The 16,077-nt window shown below is 38.5% G+C and overlaps 1 protein-coding gene across 3 annotated transcripts in view; it reads right to left on the reverse strand.

Moving 5' to 3' along the window:
- Positions 1-272: 272 nt before the first annotated feature.
- The window catches only part of clip2 (CAP-GLY domain containing linker protein 2), a 29,097-nt gene continuing 13,292 nt past the window's right edge, over positions 273-16,077 (reverse strand). Inside the window, exons 4-17 of one of the 3 annotated variants that reach the window (XM_043239958.1) lie at positions 14,626-14,750; positions 13,237-13,450; positions 10,912-11,109; positions 10,671-10,774; positions 10,048-10,108; positions 7,339-7,389; positions 5,185-6,150; positions 4,897-4,954; positions 4,195-4,278; positions 3,888-4,044; positions 2,852-3,011; positions 2,044-2,232; positions 1,892-1,954; positions 273-1,812 (exon numbers count right to left, since the gene is read on the reverse strand). In XM_043239958.1, the coding sequence (XP_043095893.1) occupies positions 1,801-1,812; positions 1,892-1,954; positions 2,044-2,232; positions 2,852-3,011; positions 3,888-4,044; positions 4,195-4,278; positions 4,897-4,954; positions 5,185-6,150; positions 7,339-7,389; positions 10,048-10,108; positions 10,671-10,774; positions 10,912-11,109; positions 13,237-13,450; positions 14,626-14,750 (2,442 nt within the window). In that variant the 3' untranslated portion in view covers positions 273-1,800. Of the gene's footprint in view, positions 1,813-1,891; positions 1,955-2,043; positions 2,233-2,851; positions 3,012-3,887; positions 4,045-4,194; positions 4,279-4,896; positions 4,955-5,184; positions 6,151-7,338; positions 7,390-9,516; positions 9,622-10,047; positions 10,109-10,670; positions 10,775-10,911; positions 11,110-13,236; positions 13,451-14,625; positions 14,751-16,077 lie in introns of all 3 variants that reach the window. The other 2 variants (XM_043239957.1, XM_043239959.1) reach the window with 2 other exon arrangements.

Consider the following 16,077-nt stretch of genomic DNA (forward strand, 5'->3'; position numbering starts at 1 on the left):
AGAATTTATGTCAGCTATTAAAAATCCCTTATTACTGATCGCTAAACTGAATATCAGTACATTCCACTATGGAGGAAAAACATGACGGTAACCTTTTAAAAAATATGTTTAAAAAAAATAAAGCATGACATTTTCAGCTTTAAATGGCAACGCTACATGAAAATGATTGAGATTTTCATATAGTATATAATGATTGGAAAGCGCTTATATTCAAACCCTTCCCTTTTGAAAATAAGAGGAAACCGTTTGTTACAAAAAAACGCAACAAAGTGTTTCTTTTGTTAATGTTTAATTACTGATTCTTGGGAACCATTACAGCAAGTGGTGAGTGAACTGCTTCCCAACAGACAAAAGGCATTTTTATTGAATCCAACCGCAATCTAAAGCAGCGTCAACTGCAAAACTTGGGGCCAGCCCTATCATTTTCCCTATTCTTTTTGAAAAAGAAAATGCTTTCTTGGTTGTAAATGACAATCGCTTCAGTATAAAGTTGCCTAATGAACAAACGTGACCTAATTGCACAGTATTTCATCAACGTGGTTTTTCAAAAGAAACAATCAGTTCTGGAATACCGGTTATGTTTTTTTTAGATTTGTTACTACAAGGCGTGTATGGATCGAGAAATCTGATACAGTCTTTCTTGATCTTTCAAAAGGAGGTACTACAGGTCGATCCTTTCCTTTTATCAAAATACTTGCATATGAACAAAAAAAAACATTTACTTAAATGTTAAAAAAGGTTGTTTACTTTCAATATTAAATACAACGCTGTGTGTGTAAACTTTTGTAAAGATGAACTTAAAAAGGCAAATCCAGGTAAATATATATATATCGTTTGGGCAAAATGTCATTGCAATGAAAAACAGTTCATAGTCAAAATTGTTAAATTCGGCTACAAATTGTGCATGTAGTACTTCCTCTTAAGAGTCTCAAGAAAAGAGTCTCCAGTCTGAACTTAAAAGAATCGAACGGTTCGGCAAATGATTCCGAAAGAAACAAAAGCCGTTGGTTCGCTGTTCATTGAAATGAACCACAGGACAGGAGTTGGCATTGTGGGCTAATATTTTATAATATCACAAAAGTATGCGCTAATATTGACTGAATCTGCAATACTGGTTCTTGAAGCTTTACGGTGCACCTTAACTTGCTAATTCTGTTGAACATGGTTGCGGAATACTGTATAATTCATACCTTAAGATTCATGTCCCGATAAAGAAAATCAACACAAAACTGAGCAGGAATGGAATAAGGGAGCCTCTCTGGTTTATTTACTTGCTTGCTACAGTATCTAGTGACCAGTGACCAGACTTTAAACCTCAGTTGGCCAGTTTCTCTCTTCGAATATACCATTTTTAAAAAGCATAGACGGCAAATAAATTAAACGGTATAAATTGAGGCCAAAAATGTTTTCTAAACTGCAAACGGTTACGGCCAACTGAGAGAATAGCAGGGTATTGGATTTTCCGAGGATTCAAGTATCCTGACCAACATTCTCTCTCGTATGTTAAGTCAGACATTGTTGTCCATCTCGGAGGTAGTCTACAGGATCGGTGTGTCGGTCTGTCCGTGTTGTACCACTGACCTTAAAAACCACTTTTTATAGCATCTCGGATCATTTTAGATATTCTTCGATTTGTGGTTTCTGTTTGTTCATCTGTAAAGTCATTGTTTTGGTGTTAACTGTAAACAGAAAATAAGATGTCCAGTGAAGCATTAGTCCAAAGGTCTAGGCATCAAATTGGCTTCTTTCCCAATGCACCTCCATTCCTCCCTAAACGTCCGAGAACCGTTTTAGCCCTCATCAGTGTTCTTCCTACACAGAGAAATTAGAGAGTTTAGCGTGACACAGAAACGTTAGCGTTCTAAATCCTCTTCGAGAACGATCTGTTAACCTCTTGCGCGAAGGAAGAGTCTTCTGGATGGATTCCATTTGCAGAATTAGCACTAGCATGTGCCTGTGAACACAAAGAAAGCGTTTCAATATTTGTGACAGCGTTGGACAGCGTAAGTGCGTCCGGTGAAGGAACAGCCAGGAGCGGGTTACCTGGTTCTTGTCCGGTCGGGTGCGCATGGCCTGCACTAGCTGGTCCACGTGTTGGTTGTGTTCCAGAGCGTTCCTCAGGGCATCTTCTGTGCTCAGCAGCCTTTGACGCAGACGGGTCACCTCTGTGTCTGAAGCAGACGGGTCCATCATCGAGTATCGACGGTGGTCTGGAGACGCCCTCTCCCGACCCTGATAGAATTAAAAAGAAATGCTCAACTTTTTCTTATTTCACTTTGAGATGCACAAAAACCTCTGTACTTTGCTTTACCTCAAAAACATTAAACAGCACAACTTGTTTGTGCATACTGATGTTTTCAATGTCGATAAGTAAATGCGCGAATTTCAAAATTCTCACGATACAATAACATCGTGACATGAAGTCCACAATACGATACTTAAAATGAAAAAAAGCTAAATTAAGAATTTTTTTTTAAGCCAAATTGTGCTTTCAGTTTTTGGTTCATTTGACTGATACTGTGCCAAAGCATAATGGCCCAAAACACAACATAAAGACCTTTTATGTTAGAATAAGAAGTTTAAATATATCTACACTTTCTTTTGCTGGGAAGACCTATCGTTTCATATTAACATACAACCACGATAATTTAGAGACAGATTTGCTATTGTTATATCACAATATTCATAATACTGTTACGTTCCTATTTATAATAAGATAATATGTTTTTTAAACAGCAATGCGGCATATTAGAATCATTTCTCAAAGATCATGTGACACTGAAGACTGCACGAGGATGCTAAATGCTTTACCTTCACATTAATAAATTACATTTCTGTTAATGTCTCTCACCAGCAGCAAAAGTTTCTCTCGCAGAGTTTTGATGTCATCCTGTAGTTTCTGCTCCTTCACCCTCCACTCGGCTCTGTGGACTTCACGACTGAGGTCCCGGTCCACTCCCGCAGAGTGACGTGGAGATTCCAGCAGAAGCACCCGAAGCTCATTCAGGCTCCTGACATGCACACACACACACACACACACACACACACACACACACACAGAAAAAGACGAAATATTGCAGAAAATATCAAATGAATACATTAGGGCAACATCCTTTGGTATTGCAATGGGCGACTTACCTAATCAAAGCCAACCAACTCGGTGTAATAAGCTTTTGTATATATATTTTTAGTTTTGCAAAGCACAGTTCTATAAGATGGATAGCCTACCCCATTTTACTCACCCCCAAGTCAGTGTCAACACAAAAAAGTACTTTTGAAAAACCATTTGATTCCGATTGACATCCATAGTATTTTGGTCACTACTGTTGAAGTGAATGGGAACCAAAAACGTTTGACTACCAGCGTTCTTCAAAATTACTTCTTTCGTGTTCCACAGAGCACACAAACTCATACAGGTTTGGAAAGACTTGGGGGTGAGCAAATTATGACAAGATTTTTATGTTTAGGTGGCCTATCCCTTTAAGGCCAAACCCCTGACAGGATATTCACTGTCAGCATGTATCATTGATCGAACAGGCTAAATGACATTTTAGGCCAGAGTTTTAATCAGTGTAATTGCCTTCATTTACTCAAATTGCTCTTGAGTAGATTACAATCAGCAGTGGTACATGGCTAACCATTTATCCTAGTGTATTGGGAAGCAATACAATCCAGTTGATGGTTCTCCATGACAGGAATAAAATAGAGGATCGCTATACACACTATATTCACATTTACTAGTGTAACTCGATGATTAAAGCGTATCTTGAAACGTGCTTCAAAAACGGAGTCAGTTATTTCCACGTGGACCACATGCTGTCATTGTAATCTCGAGTGCTTAAAAGCTTACTCACACCTGCAATACATCACCATGTTATGCTCTTTACCTCTCTTTCTTCAGAAGCTCCTGGCTAATAATCACAAGCTGGCCTGATGCATCATGGGATTTCTTGGTCATGGACTCCAGCTCTGCCTCCAAGCGTGTCTTTTCCTTAAAGAGTCCATCTGCTGCCTTCTCTCCCAAGCGAACCTTTTCCTCCAAGGCTACACACAAGATGCAGTTGTGTTTATTGTTAGAAGCAGAATAAAATATTGTTACCATCCTATGGTATGTTGTATATAGCTCTCTTCATTGCTTCACAACAAATGGTAATGGGAATGACATAAATGTAACACTTTAAATATGTTAATTACCAGTTATTTGGGTCTTCAGGGCATCTACTTGGCTTGTTAGAGTGGATACTTCTTTTTCCCTTTTTGTGAGTTTCTCCAGAGTTTCTAATAGAAAGTTTGGAGTTATAAACAGGTACAGAGAACTTTTACATTCTGAAATGCCTAAAAACTATGGTGCAATTACTTGATAAACGTAGATTAAAAGAAGCAAAATAAAATATTAATACCTGAATGAGTACTGTCAACTCATTTACTACTATTCAAAAGTTTAAGTTATTAAAACCTTTGAGGGAAAAAAGCAATGTATTCATTAAGAATGCACTGAAGTGATCAAAAGTGACAGTTAAAGCATTTCTGATTTCATAAAAGATGTCTTTTTCATATAAATGCTGTTCTTTTGACCAAAAAAAACATTTGTTTTTACTGTGATAGATTTCTGAAGACGGAAATAATGGTTACTAAAAATAGCTTTTCCATCACAGGAATAGATTATATTTTAAATGATACTGAAATAGAAAACAGTTATTTTCAGTCATTTTTAATAATATTAGGCAGTATTGCTGTTTCACTATAATTTTTGGTCAAATAAATGAATGCAGCATTGGTGAGCATAAGAGGCTTCTTTCAAAAAAAAAACAAAAAAAAAAATCAAACAAAGCTTGATTTTTTTGAGCTGTAGAAGTGAAATGACAGAAGTCTACACTTCATTGTCAGTATTTGTACCTTCCATATTCTGTTTTAGTTTCATCTTCTCTTCAGAGTTGTCATTATTTTCGATCATCTGGATGGGCAGAAAATATCATATTTAAGTGAACTTATTATTATTAGTGTTTTTTTTACAACAATGATAAATGTTTTAGAATTTCACATAATCCGAACATCAAATAAGATCTTTCTGGATAAATAAAACTTTTATATAATTCTTTTTGAGAACATTGCCAAATAATCATTAAAATAAAATACATAAAAAAAAAATATATATTTTTTTTTTTTGTCCCAGAGGTTACTAACATTAACATCCTGGGTGGTGTGATCGGCCTCTACAGCTTGCAATCGGTTCTCACTGACTCTCAGCTTCTCTTGCAGTGAAAGGATCTCTGCTCGACTCTGAGCTTCAGCTTTCTGCAGGGCCTCATAATCTACCATCTTCTTCTCAGCCAGCTCTAGCTGCTCTTTGAGAAGCTGGGCGGCCTTTTCATGCTCTTCATGGGACTTATCGAACTCACTGATCCTCAACTCCGCCTTCTGAAGCTTCTCTGAGACCTCTTTGATTTCCACAGTATACTGGTTGCTCTTGGCTTCCACCTGGACCTTCCAGTTCTCCTCATTCTCCTCTAGCTGATCCCGCAATTCCTGAAGTCGAGCGCGCAGATCTTCTCGCTCTTTGGCCATTACGGCAACATCGATCTCATGTTTGGCCTTCAGGTTTTCTAACTCCAGTTGCTGCTCCATCTTTAAGCTCTCCAGAGCTGCTCTCATCTCAGGCGTGGTTCCTTCACCCTCTCCACCAATGTTGTCGCTGGCCCCACGATCTCCTGTTAGCGAGGCTTTCAGTTCTTCTAGAGCACGTTGATGGTCTCCAACCAAAGCATCAAGTTTGGCTTTCCAGCTGTCCATCATCTCCATGTTTTCACGAGTGGCCTGCTGAAGTCTTTGCTTTAGGTCGGAGATCTCTTGACCCTGACGTTCCGTTGTGGCTTTAAGGCGTTCAACTTCCTTCTGGCTGCTGCTCAAGGATGCTTCGTACCTCTCTCGCAACTGGCTGCTCTCTTCACGGCGTTCACGGCCTGCAGAGAGAAGCTGTTCCCGCAAAACCAGAGTCTCTGAGCTTATCCCTGGCCCGCTGTCTCCACCGTCTGTGCCTGAACCGAAGGAACCTCTCTGAAGCCGAGCCTGGAGCTCCTCGACCTCAGCCTTGCGCAACGCCAATTCTTCTTCCAGCTGCATAACGCGACTCTTCTCCTCAACTGTAGTTTGCTAGAGGACAGAAAGAGGGTCAGAAATTCTGCATCTTCCATCTTTTATGTGCCAAAACTCCAGTGTGCTCAGGGGGCAACCCTCCAAGGATTTAGTAATTTCTACAATGAGACTTTTGAACTCAGTCTTTGGATTTAATTAGAGATTTGAAATCTAGGGGAAAAAGCTCATTATTAAATGTGGTAAAAATAATGATACAGGCAATTACACTAGGGATGCACATTTAGAACCACAGTAAGGGCCAATATTGTTTAAATATGTCTTAAAGGTCTTTATGTGACATTATATTGATGACACTTAAACAAAACAATGCACACAATAGGTGATTCTATTATCATCATCATCATCATCATCATTATTATTATTATTATACAGGAGGAACATATACAAATTATTGCATTATTGTAGATTGAAGAGATATTTTAAGCTACAGTACATTAGGAAAAACGACTGTTTATAATAATAATAATAATAATAATAATAATATTATTATTCAAAAAAAAAAAAACATACTGTCTATCTGCAAAAATAGTTTATACATTATAATATTTTAATACATAAATAAGTTTATATATTGTGCATCCACCAAATAAAAAGTTTGCAAGTTGTTTTAATTTCTAATTGTTTATAATCTATATATCTTGGAGAGCTGCCCACTAGAACTAGCAACCGGATGGCAATACAGTCATAAGCAGCAAAAAAGCATTTGCTTGCCCTGCAAACATTTCAGTGAATGGCCATTTCTTGAAAAATGGCTTTTGCATGTGCAAAAAAAGCAGATGTAGTGCAACCTATGAAAGTACACCAGCATTCCTGTTGAATTCAAGCCCAAGCAAGCCTTTCTCAGTCTGTCCATCTATAAGCAGCCAGGCAAATATGAGATGGAACGGTACAGTCCACAGGCAATCACTACAAGGATTCAAACTATGTTTAAAGAAAAAATATTCAAAGATGTTTTCGATTTCACAAACCAAACAGATATTATGTTAGTCATTGTTGAGTCATCTGGAAATTTGATAGTTCAAAGAAAAGAGTTTATCAGAAATCAGATATTACTTCAAAAGTTCATAGATGCATTCTCGAACCACAAGAAAGAAGTGAGAAGAGCACACATCTAAATAAAATGTTCTTGTTTAAAGTAGAAGATCACTCTGAAAACCACACAGCAAGTTACTCCCTTTATATCACCTTGACACTCTTGCCCAACCTGATGGGTGTTGGCTGGAGCCTGCCTCTGACCTGTTGATAAATGTGAAATCCTGTTGATTAGAGTGTCTGGACTGTGCTGCCATTCATCATGCTTTACAATGACAGCCAATGTACGCAAGTAAATCTAAGGGCCCGATAATACTCATCACCATGTCATTCAACATGCTCGTGTCCATCTTTGTCAGTCAAAATAAAGTAAAGAAAGGTCTTGAAGACATGAACATCTTGGATGACATGAGGGTGAGTAAACTATTAGGAAAAGTTTATTCTCGAGTGAACTAAACCTTTAATATGCACTTTGGTCGATCAGAACGTAAGATGATCATGGGAACACATTCCTGGTTACACCTGCTGTCTCTTCGGTCCACTTTCAACCACTCACCTGAACACTCTGAAGGGAGGGTCTATGAGTTTAGGTATGTATGGGCGTATTAATTTTTTTTGTTCTAATATTGCAAAAAAAAAAAGTGCAAAGAGAGACAATGGAAAACTATTCCATAGAGCAGCAGCTTTCCTTTTTGCTCTGAAAGCCGCAAAAAATACACCGAATGCAGTGAATATGTGTTTGAATCAGGACTGTGATTATAAGACAATATTGGTAATATTATTACCAATATTGACAATATTTTTCACCTCCATACCAGACTTATGATTTCAGACAGCAAAGTTTAAATCCTTTTTGGCTAGCATGTTTCAACATCACGTCCCATAATGTTTAAGACCCTGGAAGTGGTCAAAAGTGGAAGTTCAAAACTTTTCAGACCCTGTTGACACCCGTATTTCATTGTCCATTTGTGATTGGACCGATTAAAACATTTGATACCAATAAATGAGCCTGAGTGGTGTTTGTCTATGCAAAAATCACAATTCTACAAACTTGGTGGTTGCCAGAATGTTGATAAGACATTGCTAGGAGCTTGTTCATGTTCATGGTGGTTACTAGGGTGTTGGTGCTGCTTGTTGCACGCAAAGTCAGTTTCTAGGGTGCGAAGGATGTTTCAGTTGGGGTGATGTGGGTGGTTGCCAGGGCATTCATAGACTCTAGGGCCACTTAGGAATTTCCAAAACAGCTTCTAGGGTCTTGGTGGATATGGCAGTGCTTGGGTTTTTTGGGTTGATAGGGTTTTTTGGTTAGAAGCTAGTGTGTCGCAAGACCGTTTTGATGGTTGTTTAAGTTGTATTTATGGTGTTCATGTTGATCACTAAGGTGTTTTCGGTGTTTGTGGTGGTCATAATGGCAGTACTTGGGATTTCTGGATAGTCATTAGGCTAGTGTTTCAAAGAAAACAAAAATAACGACTTCTCTTCCATGTGCACTCATGACATTCGACTGACATGGAAGGAAAGAAACTGTTAAATAAATGTTATTTTTGTTTCATTTGCACACAAAAAGTATTCTTGCCTCTTCATAAAATTAAGGTTTAACCGCTGATGTCACATGGACTATTTTAACAATGTCCTTGCTACCTTTCTGGGCCATATCTTAATTTGTATTCCAAAGATGAACGAAGGTCTTGTGGGTTTGGAACGAAATGAGGGTGAGTAATTAATGTCAGCATTTTAGCAGCTATCTCTAACTATAGAAAGATAAAAGCTACAAAAACAGTGCAGGTTTGTCAGAAGGGTTTCACATCACAACTCTTTCAAAGGTTGGAGGCTGTACTTCAGCATCTAAAACACAATTTGAAGGCTAATGTGAGGAAATGAGATCTCTGTGAAGTAGATGACTCCTCAACTACACCTGAGGGTCTCAGGCAGATGCTTAGTGAACAAGAGAAGACAGACATGAACAAATATTTTGCAAATGAAAGGTGAAAGCAGTTCGCGGCTATCTGGAGCAATGCTGCCCCACAGAGACAGGCAGGGATCTCCAACACTCATGGCAAATTCTTATTAGAGCTGGAGTAAATTCCAATTAAATCAACATCCTGACGTAAGCCTGAAATCTGATCTTTTCTGATCGACTGGCTTAGTTGAAAAAATTAGCGGCATTAAACATATCTGATTAGTTGCACTAGTTACAAACATGTCAAATGGTGGAGATCCCAAGCCTGGGCAATCAAGCACAAGCAGTGGCGACCCATAGACAAGGGCTCTAACAAAGGCAATGGGAGAGATGGCTACAAGCTGGGGTGTTTCATCTCCCTGCATGTTTACCATCTTTTCCTCTAACTCTTTCTGAAGCCGCTCTGCTTTGGACTTTTCCAAATGCAGACACTGCTCGAGCTGCCGAATACGGGCATGCTCCAGTTTGGTCTGAGTCTACAGAGAGAAAGAGAGGGGGGGAAATGGAAAGACACGAGAGAAAGAGAAAAGTAGACATACATAGGTAGCACAGAAAAAGATTAACAGGTCTTAGCTGTTCACCAATCATAATACCAAAGAGTAAAGATGTTTAAAAGAAAGACAGAGTATGCTTTTTTTTTATTTGGCATGACAAGTATAGGGCTGAATAAACGGAGACATATTTGTTACAGTTTTATACATTTAAACAGATCTTAGTCAAAGGGGTTTTTTTGCAAATTAAAATTAGGCTGTTTAAGTGGTTGTGGACTGAAGATGTTCAGAAAGAATTTGTTCATTTAAAAAGTCAGTGATGGCATCAGAAATTCTCAAAACTGAAAAAAAATCACTTCCCAGCTGTAAAGATACATTATATTAGTGGAAATAAATAAAAAAGGCAGATACCTCCAGGTCTCCTTTGGTAATGGACTCTTCCTCAACTCTGAACTGAAGATCTTCCACCTTCCTGTCGTAACAGATAATGACCACCAGGTGTCAGAGAATTCCTCATTTACTTTTTTGGTGATTTCTTTGGTTGGCAGGCAGCAGATTTGAACTTTACACTGAGGCCTTTGGCATGAATGTAGGGTCACACAAAAACAAGTCTTCAAATACCAAATATAACTGTAGAATAATTGTATTTTACTGATCCAACTTACCCCTCACTAGATCAGAAAAAATATTGTTCATTCATTTTTAGCATTTTAATTAAGTTATTATTATGAATATCATAAAATTATATATTCATTTGACTCATTTTAAGTAACTCCCACTTGGAAGTTTGCTGAGGTCCACCGCTGAGAACTACTGAAGAATATGCCTTCTAATGTTACAGGACTACATACTAAAATGTCTATTACTCCTCATCTAGAGGACAATTTAATAAGTGCCCTCACTCTCCCCTGCTCTTCAACAAGCACCTTATTTACGTTTAACCATTACCTATTACCAAGAATAAAACAGCTGAACTAAACAACAGCAAATATTAGGATACTATTGTAAAATATGCGTGAGGCTACACGCTGTACCTTTTCTCTTCTTCAAGCTGATTGGCCAGTTCCATTTTGTCTTTCTGTGTGCTTGCCAGCAGAGCTCGGGCTTGCTGTAGGTTGCTCTCTGCCTCCGTTGCATACTGAAAGAGATATGAGAAAAGGTCATTGTTCTTCATTCGAATGCAGTGTTAAATGAAGATTGCAAGTTTATATTTGTGAGTAAATGGAGTAAATGAAATGCACATATAAGTGTTGTGTTTATACGCGTGAGTCACACCTGCAGATGTCGGGCCTTCAGTGCCGTCAGCTCTTTTTCCACCTCACAGATATGGCTGGTTGCCTTGGCGACCTCGGCCCGCTCCAGATCTCTCTCAGCCAGGAGCTGCTCTATGTGCTGCTGTTTCTCCTTCAGGGCTTCCTGCAGAGCCGTGGTCCCTGAGATCTTCCGCGCGTACCTCGAGGACGTCTCTGTCAGCTGCCAGAAACGGAGGAAAAAAAAATTAAATAAGGATTTGATGAATTATTAAATGGCTCTTCTCAAGCTTTTAACTCGAGGGAGTGATAAAACATATAATGACCCCTTTAAAGGTATAGTTCGTCCAAAAATTCTGTCATTAATCGTCATTAATCACCCTCTTGTCGTTCCAAACCCGTAAGACCATTGTTCATCTTCAGAACACAAATTCAGCAGGGGGTGCTCACCCTGAGGTCCGTGTGGGTCCTAACGCCCCAGTATAGTGACGGGGACACTATAATGTCAAAAAGCGCCGTCTTTCAGATGAGACGTTAAACCGAGGTCCTGACTCTCTCTGGTCATTAAAAAATCCCATGACATTCATCGTAAAAGAGAGCAGAGGTGTAACCCCGGTGTCCTGGCCAAATTCTCTCCACTGGCTCTTATCAATCACGGCCTGGCAATAATCCCCATCCACTAGATTGGCTCTATCCCTCTCTCTCCTCTCCACCTGTAGCCGGAGTGTGGTGAGCACTGGCAGCGTTGTCCTGTGGCTGCCGTCACATCATTCAAGTGCATGCTGCACGCTTGGTTGAGGAGAGAGCCCCCCCCACATGATTGTAAGGAGCTTTGGGTGTATGGCAATACATTAAATGTGCTATATAAATGCCTCATTCATTCACTCAAATTAAGATATTTATGATGGAATCTGAGAGTTCTCTGACTCTCCCATAGACAGCAATGTAGTTACAAGGCTTAGAAAGGCTTAGAAAAATAGCAAGGACATTGTTAAAATAATCCATGTGACATCAGGGGTTCGACTGCTTTGCGAAGCTACGCATGTGATACTCTGGTGCTAGGGTGAGGCGAGGGAACAAATTGATGAATAAAGCCTATTTTCTTCGCGAAGCGAAAAGTAATCTTGTAGCTTCGTAAAATTACAGTTGAACCCCATGGATTATTTTACCAATGTCCTTGCTATTTTTCTAAGCCTTGTAACTACATTGCTGTCTACGGGAGAGTCAGAGAGCTCACAGAATTCATCAAAATACCTTTTTGATGACATGAGGGTGAATAATTAAATGACAGAATCTTCATTTTTTAAGGTGATACATCACTTTACGTTTTCCAAGTGCTATCCACCTTTTTCCTGAAATAAAAATAGGTGCCACCATTTGTAAATTCTATTGGCACAGCTTCCGGCACGCACATTGTTATTCTCCTCGTTATTTACCTATAGCGTCTCTTCAACCAAAAGACTGACCCACAGGCTTACTTCCGTGTTTAGAAAAAAGGTGGATGATCGGGGGTACAACACAAAATAAATGTGAAAAGGACAACCCAGTAATTCTGTTTTGGTAAGCCTTTGTCAGCAAGCACATAAAAAATGACTCACACCATTGTGATGTAGGAAGAGAAACCTATTACGTCCCCTTAATCTATACCTTTCCACACACGACACTGCCATTTTGTTTTTGCAATTTATTTCAATAAGTAATATCATATGGTATGGTTGAACCAATAATGGCAACAATGGCCAATAATGGACCTTGACAGTAAAAATAGTTTGGCAGACAATAAGGACAGTCCGGTAATCTTCTAAAATATCATCATGTTCCAAAGACAAACAAAGCTTTTAAGGGTTTGGAACGACATGGGGGCAGAGAATTGAATGAAATTTTTAATTTGGGGTGGAGTAACCCTTTGACTTCTGTCTGAAACTTGTGTGTATTGACAGTATAAGCGCACATGTGGAATGAAAGCACTGGCTTCCAATGTGCGAACTCAGAAAAGCATATGTCAGAACTGATTCAAACATAAAAGAAATGACAATCAAGAGCAAACAGATGATTTTTAGCGTTGCAACAGAGCTTTAAAGCCACAGCCCTTTTCTAGAAAAAGGGGGCATTGCAGCAGATATGCACAAAGACATTGTGTTTCTGCTTCCACTCAAAATATGCATTTTCAAAATGCTATAATAAATTAGCATGTGGGGTGATTTTTCAACAACAAGTTCTTGGGGCACCTGAAAGTTATATTCATCTTGTAATAATAGGTGGCCTTTAACAGTCATGTCAGGAAAGCAATGCTGCACAATGTCAATGTACCGTAAGGCATGGTTTGAACCATCATTTAACCATCTCTTACCAGGCCGGTACGACTGGGTCGCCCCCCCACGCTGGAGGCCACAGAGCTGACAGAGCTAATGGAGGAGCTGGAGGGGCTGTGAGCCAGAGACGACACCCCCATCGCCATGCGCTTGCTCTTCTTAGCTTTAGCTGGACTGGTTGATGGGAAGCCAATGCGGATCACCTTGTGGATTGGAGCAAAGAGACCAAATTTGGGCGGGCACTGGAAATATCTAGGGAGAGACAGAGAGAATAAGGAAGTGAGGGAGGAAATAGCTTGTGACTTAGTGATTAACTGCAGCAAATGCAAAAGTGCATCTTAATTATATTGTTTGTGATTAAGGTTCCTGAATAAATAAATGCACTTATGAAACCTCTGTGTGACGACAGAAAATCTTATTTGTTGTTTTAATAGAAAAAAAATATGTTATTCAAAAGTATTAGAATTAATATTAGGAATTTCAGTTTTGCTTATATTGTTCATTTATATGATAATATAATAAATCAAGAACTAGATTTGTAAATAATGCTTATGAGCTTTTATTAACATTAAAATGTCCACATATGCACAGTTTTTACAAAAATAGCAATCTGTACAACTATTTTCAAACGAGATAATAATAAGAAATGTTTAATGAGCAGAATGAAAGCAATACGTTACATTTTAAGCTCTTTATTTAAATGATACAATTTAATAAAGTTATTTTAAAATGTAACAATATTTCACAAAATCTTTAAATAGCGATGTATGGTCTGTTTCTAATCACTGGTGTTTTCTAGTAATAAATGCTTCTTTTCTTATCGACTGAACCGAACACAGGCAAATGTCCAGCCTGATGTCAAGCGATCATTATAAAAACAAACTACATAATCTACTAAATCCAGCCTTGGGCCAAATGTCAACAATTAACGAGTATCTATGAGGCTGTTTATTTCTGTTTGGAACTCAACCATCCCCATTCTTCATAGAAAAGACAGCAGAGGTTTAACCTTGGCTCAGCATGTGAATGATTACATGTCCAAATTACTTGGCCTGTACTTAACTAAAGTAAAAGTCAAAATGAAACTGCATTTGCAATCCATTTTACTCCAGTAATGTGACAGAATTTCCCTAAAAAAAAATTATGCATGGTAGGAGTTTGTCTGTCACAAATAGTTTGGATTGAGTGACAGTTAAGCAAGTTAATATCATGCTATTCATGCTAAAAAAAAAAGACAAAAAAAATGCCTTAGGAATAACATGAACTGTTGAACTGCTGAATAAGACCAGAATGTATTGAAAAAATTAAGATGGGCCCATGTTGATTCCATGATGTAAGTCACACAACAACAGACATATATTAACACAGAGACCTCTGTGAGGGTGTTGCTAAAGGCAGGACATGTTAGCAGAAGACTAATGATGTACCTGGTTCCAGCTACAGCTCCATCGTTTTTCCCTAACGGCTCGTCCAGCTCGACTCCACACCACTCGCCCTTGGCAAAGTCAGTCTCTCCCACATAACGCACTACTCCTGTTTTAGTGCCGCCAACCTGATAAGAAAGCACAGAAGGATCAGTGGTACACAGCAGTAACAATGGCACATGGTTTACTGCAATAACTGTATAACAAAACCGAAACATTCAACTGAAAAAAAATATGCATTAATCAGTCGGTATATTTGAAAAAATGAAGCATTTGTGAAGTATGTTTTGGAGTAATACGAGTTTGCTTCAACTCATGTTGATGCTCTTAAAATGGCCAGATTTTGGTCGACAACTACTAAGTCTAATGTCTAGGTAAATAGAGAGAGTTGGTCCCACTGAACGTCAGCAGTGCGGTGTAGTAAACTCAATCAGCTGGTTGGGAAATGTAACTGAGGGTGACTGTTGTGCTGGTTGAGCTGGCCTAGATTCATCAACCCAGCACTGGGGAAAAAAGGAGGTCGCAGGCTATTCATTAGCGATGGCCCAACTACATGTAAGAAAGCATACTGTATCGTTTAGAAACAAAGAACTGTATATCATACGTGCTGGGTGCTTCAGATGCTTGCTTTCACAGTGCTGTAAAAATAATCTGCCTCTTTCATACACATCCAATCACAATGGCCACAAAAAAAAAAAGAGATGAGCATTGCTGTAAGAAAAGGCTCTGGTTCCGAGCAGGTCACATTCATAGCTTTAATGATAAATTATGCATAATATAAAGAACCGTAAACTGAATAATATTCTTAAAGTGACAAGGTTTCAAAGTCACAAGTGGACCTTCTCCTAATAATTATATTTTTATGCTATGACTGGGACATTTACTGGACGTTTTTTTGGGAGATATACCCATTACATTTTTCTTTGTTCTGTTCAGAAATAAATAATAGATGTTGTTAAATTTTGATTGACAGCAGAAAGACAAAAAAATCGTGGATTAATATTGCAGTATGTGCATTAATAAACTATTCATGCCAATAAATGCACTACCCAATGACTGAAAATCTTGAAATAAGTGCAGCTGATCCTAAAATAGCTAAAATATTACTCTCTCAAAACATTATGATCACTTGAAAGCATCAAATGCATTTATTGTTGCTGTTCTAAGTTTCTGTCAGTTGTTCATTTTCAATAAACTTCACAATTTCACATTTTTGTAAGATGTAACTTCGCATAATGACCCAAAACAGAAGAATTCAAATGGACCTAGTACACAACCTTGAGGCACATTTCTACAAAGACATCTTTTTAATGTCTCTTATCAACCGGCCTTACACCAAAAAAATCTCTATCAATTCTTAGTCATATGACTCTGCAAAAACAGAACAGGAAAAAGCAGGAAACCATCCATCCTTTGGCTCGACTCACCATCTGAGAGCCATTATCCAGTGTCTGT

Source organism: Puntigrus tetrazona, chromosome 5, assembly GCF_018831695.1.
Source record: "Puntigrus tetrazona isolate hp1 chromosome 5, ASM1883169v1, whole genome shotgun sequence".
Classification (NCBI taxonomy): Eukaryota; Metazoa; Chordata; class Actinopteri; order Cypriniformes; family Cyprinidae; genus Puntigrus; species Puntigrus tetrazona.